This window comes from Salvia hispanica, chromosome 4, assembly GCF_029641045.1.
Source record: "Salvia hispanica isolate PSC_SH4W2 chromosome 4, Shi_PSC_v1, whole genome shotgun sequence".
NCBI classification, from domain to species: Eukaryota; Viridiplantae; Streptophyta; class Magnoliopsida; order Lamiales; family Lamiaceae; genus Salvia; species Salvia hispanica.
Genome location: NC_142695.1, coordinates 6,791,784 through 6,807,621, shown reverse-complemented (window position 1 = coordinate 6,807,621; position 15,838 = coordinate 6,791,784). Strand labels below are relative to the sequence as shown.

The window sequence follows — 15,838 nt, the reverse complement described above, 5'->3', positions numbered from 1 at the left end:
CTCTATCACAGTTATGAAGCAAGTTGTATTAAATCATACAAGATTGTGTCACTCAATCATGCAACATCAGAATTACTTAGAGAAGAAACAAAGTAAAAACAAAATGGATATTAAATAGAAAATTGGAATTGTATAACCAAAGTCGTTACTAACATATCCCTAGAATCCTATGAGTTTAGTTACACATAATGAAATAAGCTAAACACATATATTGAATGGAAGACAATTTGAACATAAAACTAAAGCAAATAAAACTCTTAGGTTGAATCCTTGTCGTTCTTAATGTTCATGAAATCCTTCTTCAACTCCTTGCACAAAGACGTACTGTAGCTTTTAATCTTTGAGAATTTATGTTGCAATGTAAAAGCTCTCTGGTTGATGAAGCTTGAGGTCCTATTTATAGGAAAAAGCCAATCCTTATTGTAGAAGGAAAAGATCTTCAAAATATGGTAAATCTTGGAACAGATCTAGGGCAATTCAGATTCGCCGCCTTTTTCCGGCGAGCCGCCGCACCTTGGCTGGCGGTCGCCGCGTTGGAGTCCAGAGTCTCTGTTCCTTCGACGGCGGACCGCAGCATGACTTTCGGTGGTCGCTGGGCGAGACTCTCTTTCAAGTGTAATTTTTTCGAGGCGGACCGCTTCATCGCTCTGACCGTCAGGCGCCAGCGGTTGCTGTACAACTTCGAGGCGGTCGTCGGTCGCCGTCTGACTCCAGATTTCCAGACTTTGCGTTTTGACTCCCTTTTTCGGCTCAATTATGCACATTTCTCACAAAACACGTCAAAATACCAAAATAGATAAAATATACAAATAATGGACGTATAGAGTGACTTTGACATCAAAAACGGACCAAATAATGGCCTTAAAACAGTGCAAAATCCGAGCGTATCATTTACCACTTTCAATTTACAAGAAGTTGATAGGAGTTAGATTGGTTGACACGAAGGTGGTAATTTAATTGGCTGATAGAACATGCATCTCCCCCGAAGGTGTGCTGGAAAACGTAATAGTTAAAGTGCATGATTTCTTGTATCCTGTTGATTTTCATGTTATAAAAATGAGTTAGAATGAATCTGCTGAGTCTAGCGGCGTGCTCTTAGGTAGACCATTTCTACGCACTACTAAGACAATAAAATGTTTTTGATGGAACCATATGTCTGGATTATTGATAAGTCGTATTCTAAGCCTTGGTTACTGGTCAGTATGTCGTGAAATACATGTATTATCTGCAAAACAGTTGCTAAAGTGTGCAGGATTGAAGGATCCAAGTTAGTAGGTGACGATTCGGGTGACGCAAGCGAAAAGGGCACTAGAACGATACTGACCAGAATGCATGCCAGAGAAAAGGCTCGAGATGGAGAAGGAGGATAGCAGGGATGATCATTGACAAGGGCAAAAAGGTCAAAGTGTGGGAGAAGTCTACCCTAAAAGCAAGGGCAAGCCTCCCTATAAAAGGAGCCACTTGGAGAGAGAGAGAAAAAGTTCGCAGTTCAATTCGGAGTTTGACAATCACTTAGTAGAATTCTCTCTAGAAGATCCATCCTTCAGCATTATCCTAACTCTCGTTCCTCGCCACAGCCATGGTCACTTGACGTCCAAGAGTCTGCCGGAGAAGTCATCAGTTCGCCTTTCCAGCCAGTTATCGCAGTAGTATAGTAGTATCATCGCCCGGGGTGGCACAAACAATCTTAATCGCTTTCTTAGTTAAAGTTTACTTGTTTTCGTCGCTAGTTATTTTGCAAACACTCATCGTTAGTGCTCTTTTGAAGTACCCTGTTATTTTCCAGCTTTTACGTTATGAAGTTTCTATTTCGCATGTCACTTTGGTTTGAGTTTGCTTCATTCAGCCTAGGAAAGTTAGATTTAGTCATTGCTTTCAATTTCTAAGTTTTATTTCCTGTCGAGAGCTGTTGATTTGAAGTTGTAGCTAAGTTAGCCAAGTTTTCGTGCATGAGTTTCTTTTCTGAGCCGTGATTACCACCTTGCATGTCAGTCAGTAGAAGTAAAAGTTGCAGTTTACCGTTTAAATTAAGTTTAAGCATTTTAATCGATGGATATTAAGTTTAAATTCATGAATCTGAAGTTTAGTTATGGTGTTTGTGTTTATCTGAATTCTGTCAATACTTGGTGAAGAAGAAAACGTTAAAATCAACTTTAGTTTGAACCACTTTTACTTTTAAGTTACTTTTTACTTTTGTTCCCTACTTTTCAGAGGTACTATCCAGACTTGTCAGAAGCCCCCAGCCATCAGAAACACTTTGTTTTCTAACTTTCCTCTTTTAGTAACTGTCCACTTTCATATGTCTCTGATACACCTTGTCCCCCATTTTCACGAACACTCCCACATGTCTGTTATTTTTTCCGCCTACTAGTCAGTAGAGTACCACCTTTATTTCCCGTCTAGGTAAAATCTCAACCCAAGCGTGGTAGCTAACCAAAACACCCAGGAAAGTCACCACAGTTATCAAAACGTGTCCATCCTCGTGGGATTCGACCCTTACCTCCATTATACTAGCCAGTAGAAGTGGGTTGAGGAAATTTGTTTGAAGTCAGGTCTCGGTCGTCGTATCAACGACTCAGCTGGGTCGGGAATCTCTTCCTGATCAGTTGGATACACTCCAATTCCACATGCGAAACCATCAAGAACCGTAGAGACCTAGGCCGCACTATCAATTATCATGGGGAGAAATATACATTTAGCATTGATGAAGCTATGAAAAAACCGTTGGATGTTGAAAATTTGCATGCTATCGATGTTATTAACCCCCTGGTCCAGGAATATCTTGAGACTGAGTTAATGTAGGAGCAGATTGATAATTCAGAGTTGAGCCACTCTATTGATAAAGAGGTAGCAGGTTGGTGTGAGGAAATGCACACAAGGGAGTTGACAGACGAAAAGCTAGCCAATGCTATTTCGGAGTTTTGTAGGGATCCAGAATTAGCCAGGTCAAGGGGGTCAGGGAAGGGAATGATACCTGATGCAACAGAAAAGAATCCTTTGCCACAGGAAGAGAGTATACCTAAGAAGGAATTGAAAACACTTCCGCCTGGCCTCAAGTATGCATATCTGGAGGAAAATGATACGTTCCCAGTCATCGTCAACAGCAACTTGACCAATGAACAAGAAAAGGAAGTACTGGAGGTGATCAGAAGGAACAAGAAAGCTATGGGATGGACCCTCTCAGACCTAGTATGAATTAGTCTCGATCTTTGCATGCACCATATCGGATTGGAAGAAGGTGCAAAGGCTCGTAGGGATCCACAACGAAAGCTGAATCCGAACATGAGGGAGGAAGTTCTTAAGGAAGTTTTGAAGTTGCTGTCTCTAGGCATTATCAATTTCATCCCGGATAGTGAATGAGTCAGTCCAGTCCACATGGTACCCAAGAAGTCATGTATACAAGTGGTCAAGAATGATAAAAACGAATTGGTAACAACTCGGCTGGTGACCGGATGGAGAATGTGTATCAACTATCGTAAGTTGAATGAAGCCACTAGAAAAGATCATTTTTCATTACCCTTCATTGATCAGATACTAGAGAGACTTGTTGGAAAGCAGTATTTTTGTTTCCTAGACATATACGGTGGGTATTTCCAGATCTATGTAGACCCCGATGACCAAGAAAAGACTACTTTTACATGTCCGTTTGACATATACACGTACAGGAGAATGTTATTTGGTTTGTGCAATGCACCTGGCACCTTCCAGCGTTACATGATGAGTATCTTCTCAGATCTACTAGAGGTGTGTATTGAGATCTTCAGGATGATTTCACTGTGTATGGGAATTCTTTTGATTCCTGCTTAGCCAACCTAGACCTCGTACTAAGGAGATGTCAAGAGAAGAATTTGGTTCTGAACATTGAGAAGTGCCACTTCATGGTGCCAGAAGGAATCGTCCTAGGCCATGTAGTCTCAGAGAGGGGTATTCAGGTGGAAAAAGCCAAAGTTGATGTGATTTCGAAGTTTCCTTACCCTACGAATCAGAAAGAAGTCAGAGGATTCCTAGGGCATGCAGGTTTTTATAGAAGATTCATAAGGGATGTCGCGAAAATTGCTCAGCCACCTACTCATCTCCTGCACAACGATGTTGAATTCGTCTTTGGCGAAGATTGCAAAAAGGCATTTCAAGTACTGAAGGATAAGCTTATCTCTACTCCAATAATCAGGGCACCCGATTGGAATTACCCCTTCGAGGTAATTTGCGACGCGAGTGACTTTGCAATAGGGGCAGTCTTGGGCCAGAGGATCGAAGGGAAAAATTATGTCATCTTTTATGCCTAACAAACTCTCAACCAGGCCCAGAAAAACTATGACACCACAGAGAAGGAGATGCTGGTTGTGGTGTACTCATTTGAAAACTTTCGACCATACTTACTGGGGTCGAGGGCGATAGGTTCACTGACCACACAACCATTAAATATCTGCTAGCCAAAAAAGATTCCAAACCACGGTTGATTAGGTGGGTGCTACTGCTTCAAGAGTTTGACTGGGAAGTCAGAGACAAAAAAGGGATAGAAAATAAAGTGACAGACCATTTAAGCAGGATTATACAAGGAGAAGATGAGGAAGACGTACCTTATGCATTTCCCGAGGAACATTTGTACTACTTAAAGGGATCTCCTGGCCCTATCATATGGGTAGCGGTGTTAGCAGCAACAGGAAAATCTGATAAAGGAAAATATCCACTGAATACAGAACCATGGTTCGATGACTTGGCTAACTACTTGGTCACAGGAGAGGTACCGAGTTCACAAGAAATTTCCCGGGCCCAGAAGATGAAGTTGAAGAGCGAGGCCAAGTACTACTTTTGGAACGATCCTTACCTCTGGAAGATGTGCTCAGATCAAGTAATAAGAAGGTATATTCCGAAATGGGAACAGAAGGTCGTACTTAACCACTGCATGCCCTGGCGTGTTGAGGTCACTTTGGACCTAGGAAGACTGTTAGGAATGTTTTAGACAGTGGTTTCTACTGGCTAACGCCGAACAAGGATTCCTTCGAATTCTGTCAATGCTGCGAGAGATGCCAGCAAATGGGAGGAATTTCAAGGAGGGATGAAATGCCCCAAGTTCCAGTAATCGTCTGCGAGATCTTCGACGTGTGGGGGATGGACTTTATGGGACCATTTCCGTCTTCCTATGGTAACACTTATATATTGGTCGCGGTGGACTATGTGTCCAAATGGATAAAGGCTAAAGCTACACTCACCTGTGAATCGAAAGAAGTAGCAAAGTTTCTAAAGGCAAATATTTTCAACAGGTATGGAATGCCTCGAGCTATAGTCTCAGACCAAGGAACACATTTCTGCAATCACACTATCGAAGCATTGATGAGGAAATATGGTATCCACCATAGGTTATCTACACCTTACCACCCTCAGTCTAATGGCCAGGCGGAAATTTCTAATAGGGAAATCAAGGCAATATTGGAAAAGACTGTTAACCCGTCAAGGAAAGATTGGAGCAGGAGGCTTGGCGATGCATTGTGGGCCTATAGGACTGCATTTAAAACTCTTATCGGGATATCGTCTTACAGGTTGGTCTTTGGAAAAATGTGTCACCTACTCATGGAAATAGAACACAAGGCTTATTGGGCCATCAAGGAGGTGAATATGAAGGCACATGCCTGTGAAGAAGAGAGGAAGCTGCAATTGCAAGAGCTGGAGGAACTAAGGCTGGAATCATATGATTCGGCAATGTGGTACAAAGAGAGAAAAAAAATCTGGCATGACAAGAACCTTCGGGTCAAGGAACTGCAAGTTGGGCAGAAAGTACTCCTTTTTCAATCTCGGCTCAATCTAATGTCTGGGAAGCTGAAGTCTAAGTGGATAGGTCCATACACCATTGTTGGCCTTCGAGCAAATGGAGCTATGGAAATCCAGGGAAGCGCCTCTAACTCTGTTCCTTTCCTTGTTAATGGTCATCGAGTAAAAGTCTTTAGGGATAATTCGGAGTTGTGTAGTGGAGAAAGTGCCACTACACACACCTTCTATTATCGCCTAACTAGTCAAGCAAGTGAGTATTCTCGGCGAATTTCTAGGTCAGGTAAAATGTGAATGTTTTTTCTTTTATGCACTGGCCTAGGGGATCTCGAGAATACTCAGCTGCAAGTGTAAATAGTTTAATTGCTTTTTCAGAAAAAAAAATCCAAACAAAGAAAAAAAATTAATCTTCCAAAAATATTTTCGAAACACCTAGCTCCTCAGGGGGATGGTGGTGATCTGGCAGAGGAGATGGACAAGATGGTGGTAGATGATCTGGGGAATGAGGATGCAAATGAAGGGGATGAAGGGACTGGCAGCGGAAGCGCACACATAAATCAATTACAGATAATTCCGATCTATTTAGCGGATTATTTAGACAAATTCTATTCGCATAATTATCACATGTATCATGCTCATAACTCAAATAATAACATGCTTTAAATTAATTGAAACCTAAAACATGCTTTTCTAAGGTTCAGCCATTATACCTTGATGATTCTCCAAAGAATCGAAGATAGTTAGCGCCTTCTCCATGTGAAGAACTTTAGTACAAAACCACAGATCTTCTGACTGGTTCCTGGACTGTGAACTGATATCAGGGTGGGCTGATCTCACCAGTGCACTAGGACTTAAATAGAGAAGACAGAAATCCTTTCCCACGAAGGAGAAAAATTCGACCTCTACTAGGAGTAGGGGGGCTGAAAATTTGAGAGTAAAAACAAGTGTCTTTTCTGTCTCCTTTATTCTCCTATTTATAATAAGTCACATATTGGGCCCAGACAAGGATCTATGGATGGCTTTGGATATGGGCTCCTCCAATTAGCTTTTTACTAATAAAATTAAACCCAATTTAATATAAGCTAAAAATTGGAATATTACGAGCAGCCACTACAGAAGTAATACTGCACTCTCCATCCAAATCCGAAATTACAAGTACTTCGGGTTTCCAATACTTTATATTTATTTTCCGCGCTTAAGATAGAAACATCCATTAATTAATTATTGTCTGCTATGGACTTAATTAATTAATATCTTATTTATTCCAAGAGAGGACTCAGCAAGAAAATCTTATTTATTATTCATAGAGTAATTAAACTCCAACTAGCTAGGTTCCGAATAATAAAACCTTATTTCAAGCTTCTCTTGAGGATGTTATCAAACGAGACTCACCTCGCGCACGATTCAACATAATAGCAATCCTAGCACCGCCAGATATTAATCACCACTACCCAATATACCAGGCTTATTGGGTTGCGAAAAACCCGCACCATTTGGTAAGTCAAAGTAGTGCATAATCAATATCGTATGCTCAATGCTAACGTACATTGATTGAGAAATAATTTACGAGACCTCGTCTTTCAGTAGATAGCATAAAGATTGTTTCGCTGTTAGATCCATTCAGTGCTATACCACACCAATGTCATCTTATTTCAGTAAGGCTTAGAAATAATCGGACTGACATTGCAACCTTTCACGATAGGTAGTCTAAGCCTATCTAGGTTGTGAAATTATTCTTTTTCTTTGTTTAGAACTGACCGTGTTACCTTAAAGTGAACGACGCCCACAACCGGTCTACTAAAACAAAGACTTAGACTTTGTTAAGTTACTTATACATTTAAATATGCAATAAACATGCATTAAATGTAAAACATAACAACATTATGACAAAAATAATCTGTTTATTCATTTGGAAAATAAAATAAGAATTTTAACAGTATTCAATCACTCGAAAGGTGATTTCTAGTATACAAACTCTAACAGGGGAAACCCTTGTTGAGAAGAGTGTAGAGGGGGAAACCCCTGTGTTAAAGTTTATTGAGGGGGAAACCCATAGGTCAGTTGCTGTGGGGGAAACCCTAAGGAATTCTGAGGGGGAAACCCCGTTTGTGTATGTTGAGGAGGAAACCCCATTTACATCTATTGTGGGGGAAACCCCGGGTTTGGTTACTGAGGGGTAACCCCGAAAATGTCTGAGGGGGAAACCCCGTTTATGTTTGGTGAGGGGAAAACCCTGGGAAAGTCTGTGGGGGAGGAGATTACCGTAATTACTGAAGTTCGGGAGCCCGAGGAGGAAGGGCTAAAGGAAATTGTTGATCTAGTGGATGTACCAGAAGAAGATGACTCACCGATAAATCCGAGGGAATCTAGGCGAAGGACGCGCCGAAGCTTGCTGGACGAGGTGGATGACCTCGACCAAACCAATTCCTTGCCCCGGTGTTAGGAGATGCGCAGGAGGAGGAAGCTCCTGGGTCTGACGAAGAGGTTGATAATGCGGAAGAACGCCGCTTGGACATGGAACGCAAACGCAAAGGAAAGCATGTGGCCACTCCCCAGCCCAGGAAATCGAAAAGAACTCCTTCCGTCAAGGAGGTTGAGGTGCCACTCCCTGCACCAACCAAGGTTCCTGGACTGACTTGGTAGTCCAGCTGCTGAGAGTGAACAGGAAGTAGAGTTAGAGGAGGAGAGGGTACCCAACTATGAGCGGATTGAGATATGGGTCACCAAAAAGCTGCTGGGGTCCATGGAAAAGTTTGATAACTCCAAGAGAGCACAGACTTACAAAGAAAGGAGTGCAGTTGGGAAATTGGCAAAGTCGGACAAGCGCTATGATTCATAGTCCCTAAGACACATTGAGTCGGAGGAAGAGTTCATCTCCCATATTCAGGACATCGGCGTTGAATGATTGCTGAATCATAGTGACCATGAGGTACCTTTGGTCACAGCAAGGGAGTTTTTCTCTACCTTCCGATTCAAAGCTACTACAGACCCAGACGCTGATTCAATCTCCTTCCGCCTGTTCAACATTGAGCATCTAATGAGTGTAAGAGAGTGGTCCCTCCGAATGGGGTTGTGTACGAATGCAGAGGACGAAGAAGGGATATGGAATGAGAGGATGTTCGGCCCACCGAGGAACACTCCGGGATTTGCACTACAGTCGGCGTGGGAGGCAATAACACATGGACGGAGTGGGAACTTCAAGACCAGTGTTTCTAAAGGGATCCACATCACAAACCACCTCCTCCGATTGCTCAGGAGTACATCGGCTACAACCTCATGGATACCGCTAGTTCAGTTTACTTCACCTGGTGTATGTCAAAGAGAATCAAGGTCCACCTCGGTTACTGTTTGGCCCAAGCTTGCCACCAGATGACTGCCAACCCCCCCCCCCCGACACATGTTCACATGCCATCTACTCGGTGCCTACATTCAACGCAACTTTATAATGAAGATAGGAAAGGCGGAACCCGACGTAATGATGTGCGAGCCCCCCGAGCTGTTCAGCTTGGAATACTTCTTCAACAAGGGGCATTTGTACATGGAGGGCCAGGAGGTGTGTTTCTACGATGTAGGAACGGTGGTGGAGAAGGGAAAGAGAGAACCAGATGGGATAGAGGCCGACTGGAGTTACAGGCCATAAAGGGGAGCATGGATTTCCTGGCCGAGAGATCATCAGCCCAAAATAAAAGAATGGTTGATGCGGTCAGGCTAATGAAGAAAATGGCGGAGTGGCTCGGTGAGAATTGAAGGAACTGGCAGCGGAAGCGCTCACATAAATCAATTACATAATAATCAGATCTATTTAGCAGATTATTTAGACAAAACCTATTCGCGTAATTATCACATGTATCATGCTCATAACTTGAATTAATCATGCTTTAAGAATATTGAAACCTAAAACATGCTTTTCTACGGAGCAGAAAAATACCTAATTAATTCTCCAAAGAATTGAAGATGGCTAGCTCCTTCTCCACGTGATGCTTTGAATACTAGACCACAAATCTTCTCTCTGGTTCCCGAACTGTATCCCAATATCAGTGTGGGCTGATCTTACTAGAATACTAGGACTTAAATAAAGAAGACAGAAGAAATCCTTTTGAGAATTGGAGTGGAATTAGAAAATTCCTACGACTGGGGAGGCTGAAATTTTCGAAAATCACAAATAATGAAATTAAAATTTTTCTGTCTCCTTTATTCTCCTATTTATATTAAGGTCCTTTTGGGCCCAGACAGGGATCTATGGAAGGTTTTGGATATGGGCTCATCCAATTTACTTTTTACTAATTAAATTGAACCCACAATTTAATATAAGTTATAATTGGAATATTACGAGCAGCCACTACAGAAGTAATATTGAACTCTCCCCATCCAAATCCGAAATTACAAGTAATCTGGGTTTCCGTTTAACTTTCATTTCCCGTGCTTAAGATTAAAATGTCCATTAATTAATTAATGTCTGCTATTGACTTAATTAATTAACTTCTTATTAATTCCAAGAGTGGACTTAGCATGAAACGCTTATTTATTATTCATAGAGTAATCAAACTCCAACTAGCTAGGTTCCGAATAATAAAACCTTGTTTCACACTCCTCTTGAGGACATTATCAAACGAGACTCTCCTCGTGCACGATTCAATATAATAGCAATCCTAGCACCGCTAGATAATGATCACCACTACCCAATATATCAGGATAATTGGGTTACGAAAAACCCGCACCATTTGATAAGTCAAAGTAGTGCATAATCAATACCGTATGCTCAATGCTAACCTACATTGATTAAGAAACAAATATTATCAAGAGCTCGCCTTTCAGTAGATAGCCCAAGGAGAAGTCTTACTGTTAGATCCTTAGTGCTATACCACACCAATGTCATCTTATTTCAGTAAGGCTTAGAAATATGCGGAATGACATTGCAACCTTTCTCGATGGATAGTCAAATTCCATCTAGGTTGTGAAATTCATCTTTTTCTTTGTTTAGAACTGACCGTGTTACCTTAAAGTGGACGACGCCCACAACCGGTCTACTAAAACAAAGACTTAGACTTTGTTAAGTTAACTTATACATTTAAACATGCATTAACATCCATTAAATGTAAAACATAACAACATTATGACAAAAATAATCTGTGTTATTCCTTGGAAAATAAAATAAGAGTTTTACAGTATTCAATCACTCGAAACGTGATTTCTAGTATACAAACTCTAACAGTTACCCCTTCACTAGGATAGTTTGGAGCAAACTGGATTGAAGTGGGAGGGGGGAGGGAGTTAGTGCAATCTGTGCTCAGCATGCGTAAGAGTCATTACCTCTAGAAGTTAGTTTTTTTTAAGATTTATGTGTTTTTAGCATGAACTGGTGAAGATAATAAGGCAAGATCCCCTTAGTAAGAGTAATTGAAGATAGGACGCACTACAACTTTGAGGCCTCTTTCCTTAATAAGCTGAAATCGGTTTGGAAGAAGTAAGAACGATAGAAAATGTCTTAGCTAACCTAGTTGTGAAGCTCTAGTATATAAGTGAGTTTATAAGCCTAAATACTGTGTGCTAACATGTAAAAGAGGGGCTGTCATCTGATGCTTAGGGAGAGAATATAGAAAGGAGAAAATAGTGGTGGAAAAAAAAAAGAAAAATAAATATATATCTGGAGGAATAAGCTGGACGAAGTCCAAGTAAAGGAGGTATAAGCTGGACGAAGTCCAGGGGAGGAAATATAAAATAAATAAATAAATAAATATATATTTTGGAGGTATAAGCCAGGAGAAAAAATGTTTAAGAGAAAAACGGGGTTTAGAAGGAGAAATTCTCAAAACCCGACGCATCAGTGGTAGGGCATAACTTAGAGTAATCGATCCTAACATCCCTGGTGGGGAATGAGTGATCGAGTGTATCCAACAATTGGTGAAGCTATAGGCTATCTGGACGAACTGACAGACCGAGTAGCTGGACGAAGGGGAGGGGAGGATTTGTGTGTAGACTATTGGATTGATGATAAGGCTAATTTCATGCATTGGTTATGGGATTAAATTCTGTAGATTCTTGGATCTAACACAGTTTGTAAGCCAGGTGTGTAGAGAAAAATGCCAGATCCAGGAAGAAAGAAGAAGATTGCCTGGAGAAGGAGTCTGGCAGAGAAAGTGAGCAGAAAGAAGAAAAAATCACCAGACATAGGAGAATTCTAGACGAAGGGCAGAATGGAGAATTCAAAGAAATATCTAGAAGCTCAACTCCACCCTTATAAATAAGAGCACGCGACACGCCTGAGGGCATCATGCCATCATCTTTTTAGCTCATAGCTCACTTCTCACACTCTACACACAGATTAGGGGTACCAATTTGGGGTTCGGGGTTCAGAATTTGCAACATCATCGTGTACCACCGTCTCTAAGAGAGGCGAAGAAACAATTTACCATTTTCTGTTCTTAATTTATGTTGTGAATTCCCCGTGTCTTCGTTGTTCGAAGCTCAGCTTTATTTTGTTGAATCTTTGTTGAATTCGTACTTATTTAGCTATGGAAGTTTATGCCATGTTCTCGTTTCATGTTTATGTTGCTTGTTGTTTTACTTTGGATGCTTTTCGCACTTGGTCTGAGTTGTTTGAGTTGAATGGTGTTGAATTGTAGTTGATCGGTTGAAATTTGGTTGGATCGTTGTGATCGGTGATGGAAATTGTTGTGGTTTGTTGTGGATGGCTTGGATCCGGAGTGAATGAAGCGTCTGATGCCTAGATCTGTTATATTCCTGCATGGTTTTTGATGTTTAGTTTCTGTTTTCTCATTTACCTCGTCTAGTAGTAGTAGATCTGTTTAATTTCCTTAGTCAATCATAATCTGATAGCTTCATTTGATATGCTCTGTTTTGATTCATGGTTTACTCTATTTTCTGCATTTTGTGATCGAGAATTGGTTTGAGAAGATGAAGCTAGTGGTTAGTTAAATCCTTAGTTAGTTAATTACAGCTTTTCATACGTACCTTGGTATTTTGGGAAATGGTCCCCACAATCTGCTTTTCATCTGTCTAGGCACTTTAGGAAAAGTTATTCACTAGGTCTCGTAAAATTTCATCACTAGAGTGTTATGCTATCTGCATCTTTATTTTCATCATGCATGTGTCCGTTATGTTTTCCTAGGTCTAGCTGTTAGAATAGATCATTACATTTCCCGAGTCTAGTAGTTAAGTTCTCAACTCAAAAAAATGCGTGGCAGCAGCCAAAACCCTTGTCCAAAATCTCTTGCATGTTTTCTTACGCTTCCATCTCTGTGGGATTCGATCCCTACTTCCTTATACTAGTTTTTAGTACTGTGGGTTGAGGGTTTTGAAAAGCAGGAAAAGATTGTGTGCCCAACGACCGAAGGTTTCAAAGGTTCTTTGAGTTCCTAGACCCTGTGATCTAGCGGATTTCCTGGATCTGAGAAGTCTGACTATTATTACACACGAGAAGTTCCCATGCTCTTTCAAATGACCTTAAGCTTGTGGGGACGGCTTCTTAAAAGTTGGAGCTAGTTCATGCATATGTATTTGTTTGTATTTTTTTTTCTTTAAGTATGTGTTTTCTTCTTATGTCAAGTAGTGTGTCTAGGTCTAGGTGTCTAAGTGTCTTTATGGTCGGTCATAAGATAACCATGCATTGAAATTCGCCTTATTTCTTTTTCTTGTTTTTATACTTGAGGATAAGTATGGTTTAAGTGTGAGCAGTTTGATAAGGCTAATATCATGCATTGGTTATGGGGTTAAATTCAACAGTTTCCTAGGTCTAACATAACTTTTATGTCCGATGTGTAGAAAAAACAGATCCAGGAAGGAAGGGAGGAAATCACCTGGTGAAGGAATCTGGCGGGAAAGTGAGCAGAAGAAGGAAAAAGTTACCAGACGGAGGAGATTTCTAGATGGAGGGCAAAAAGGAAAATTCAAAAGAAGATTCTAGAAGATCAACTCCACGCCTATAAATAAGAGCACGCAACACACCTGAAAGAGCTCTCTCTCACTTTTGCTCTTAGCTCACTTTTCACACTTCTACACATACACTTGGGGATTGCAGAATTCATGGGGTTGGGGTTCGTAATTTGATCATCGTCGTGTACCACCGTCTCTACGTGAGGCGAAGAAACAATTACTGCTTTAAGTTTTAATTTCTGCTTTTGAATTCCCCGAGTCTTCGCCGTTTGAAGCTCGGCCTTGTTTTGTTGAATCGTTGTTGAATTCATAATCGTTTAGCTATGGAGGTTTATGTTACGTTTTCATATTATATTTGCGTTGATTGTTGCTTTACCTTGGATGCTTTTCGCACTTGATCTGTGTTGTTTGAGTTGAATTGTGCCAGAATTGTAGTTGATCGGTTGAATTTGGTTGGATCGGAGTGATCGTAGATGGGAAGTGTTGTGGTTTGTCGTGGATGGCTTGGATCTGGAGCGGATAAAGCGTTCGATGTTTATATTTGTTAAATTCTGCATGGGTTTTGAAGTTTAGTTCCTGTTTTCTCATTTACCTCGTCTAGTTGTAGTAGATCTGTTCTATTTTCGTAGTTAATCGTAATTCGTTCGTGTAATTCGACATGCTCTGTTCCAATTTGATTTTTACTCTGTTTTTCTGCATTTGTGATCATGAATCGTTGGTGAAGATGAAGCTAGTTGTTACTTAAATTCATAGTTAGTTATTTGCAGCTTTTCATTCGTACCTTTGCTATTTTAGGAAATGGTCCCCATGGTCTGTTCTTCATCTGTCTAGTCATTTTAAGGAAATTATTCACTAGGTCTGGTAAAATTTCGTCACTGGAGTGTTGTTCTGTTTACATCTATGTTTTCGTTATGCAAGCCTTCGTTATCTTTTCCTCTTCCTAGGTCTAGCTATTAGAATAGATCATTTACATTTCCATCTCTGTGGGATTCGATCCTACTTCCTTATACTAGTTTTTAGTATTGTGGGTTGAGGGTTTTGAAATAGAAAAAGATTGTGTGCCCAACGACTGGGGATTTCAAAGATTCCCTGCCTAGACCCTGTGATCTAGCGGATTCTCTGGATCTAGGAAGTTTGACCAATATTTCAAGTACACACATCGATAAAACTGGACTTTCAATATTCTATAGAAAAGGGAGGAAAAAAGTTTGTTTTGCTGCCATTAAACTGCAAGCGACCAGGCTCGGATGACAAGGAATTGGTTTCCTTGTGCTCTTCTTGGTTTGACGTGAAGCAGGAATTCAAAGGTGTTGACACTGGATTTGCCTTGATCGTGAAACAAGAAGCCAAATTAGCTACCTCTCGACCTCATGAGCTGCCGCATGGAGTTCAACTATTGTTGGCTGAATTTTCTGGCATTGGACTAGATGATACACCATCAGGATTGCCACCACTACGAGATATTCAACATCACATCGATTTGATTCCTGGTGCTAGCCTTCCGAACCTCCCTCATTATCGAATGAGTCCGCAAGAGAGTGGTATATTGAAAGATAAGGTGGAGGAGTTGCTACAGAAAGGACAAATTAGAGAGAGTATGAGCCCATGTTCCGTACCAGCTTTGCTCACACCGAAGAAAGATGGGTCTCAAAGGATCTGCATTGGTAGTCGAGTGATTAATAGAATCACCGTCGGGTACAGGTTTCCAATCCCTCGTTTGGATGACATGATTGACTAGTTGCATGGAGCACAATGGTTCTCTCGCCTGGACCTTAAGAATGGATATCATCAGATACGGATTCGGCCGGGGGACGAGTGGAAGACGGCGTTCAAAACTAAGGAGGGACTCTATGAATGGCTTGTAATGCCATTCGGGTTGTCAAATGCGCCAAACACATTTATGAGGCTAATGAATCAGGTTCTCAAACCTTTTTTGGGTGTTTTTGTTGTAGTATATTTTGATGATATACTAATTTTCAGTCCAATTGAGGTGGCACATATTGCTCATTTAAGACAAGTTTTTGAAGCATTGAGGGCCAACAAATTATTCTTAAATGTCAAGAAGTGTGAATTTATGGTGTCCAAATTGTTATTCCTAGGATTTGTCATAAGTGGAGTTGGGATTCAGGTTGACGAAGCCAAAATTTCTGCCATAAAAAGTTTTCGCAGAGATCACTTTCAG

General features: G+C 40.9%; 1 protein-coding gene across 1 annotated transcript in view; it reads left to right on the top strand.

Annotated features, from left to right (window-relative positions):
• The window catches only part of LOC148927154 (uncharacterized), a 29,998-nt gene extending 14,604 nt beyond the window's left edge, over positions 1-15,394 (top strand). The window contains exons 3-4 of the mRNA XM_089056504.1: positions 3,575-3,587; positions 14,847-15,394. Coding sequence (XP_088912630.1) covers positions 3,575-3,587; positions 14,847-15,394 — 561 coding nt within the window. The remainder of the gene's footprint in view (positions 1-3,574; positions 3,588-14,846) is intronic.
• Positions 15,395-15,838: the final 444 nt, after the last annotated feature.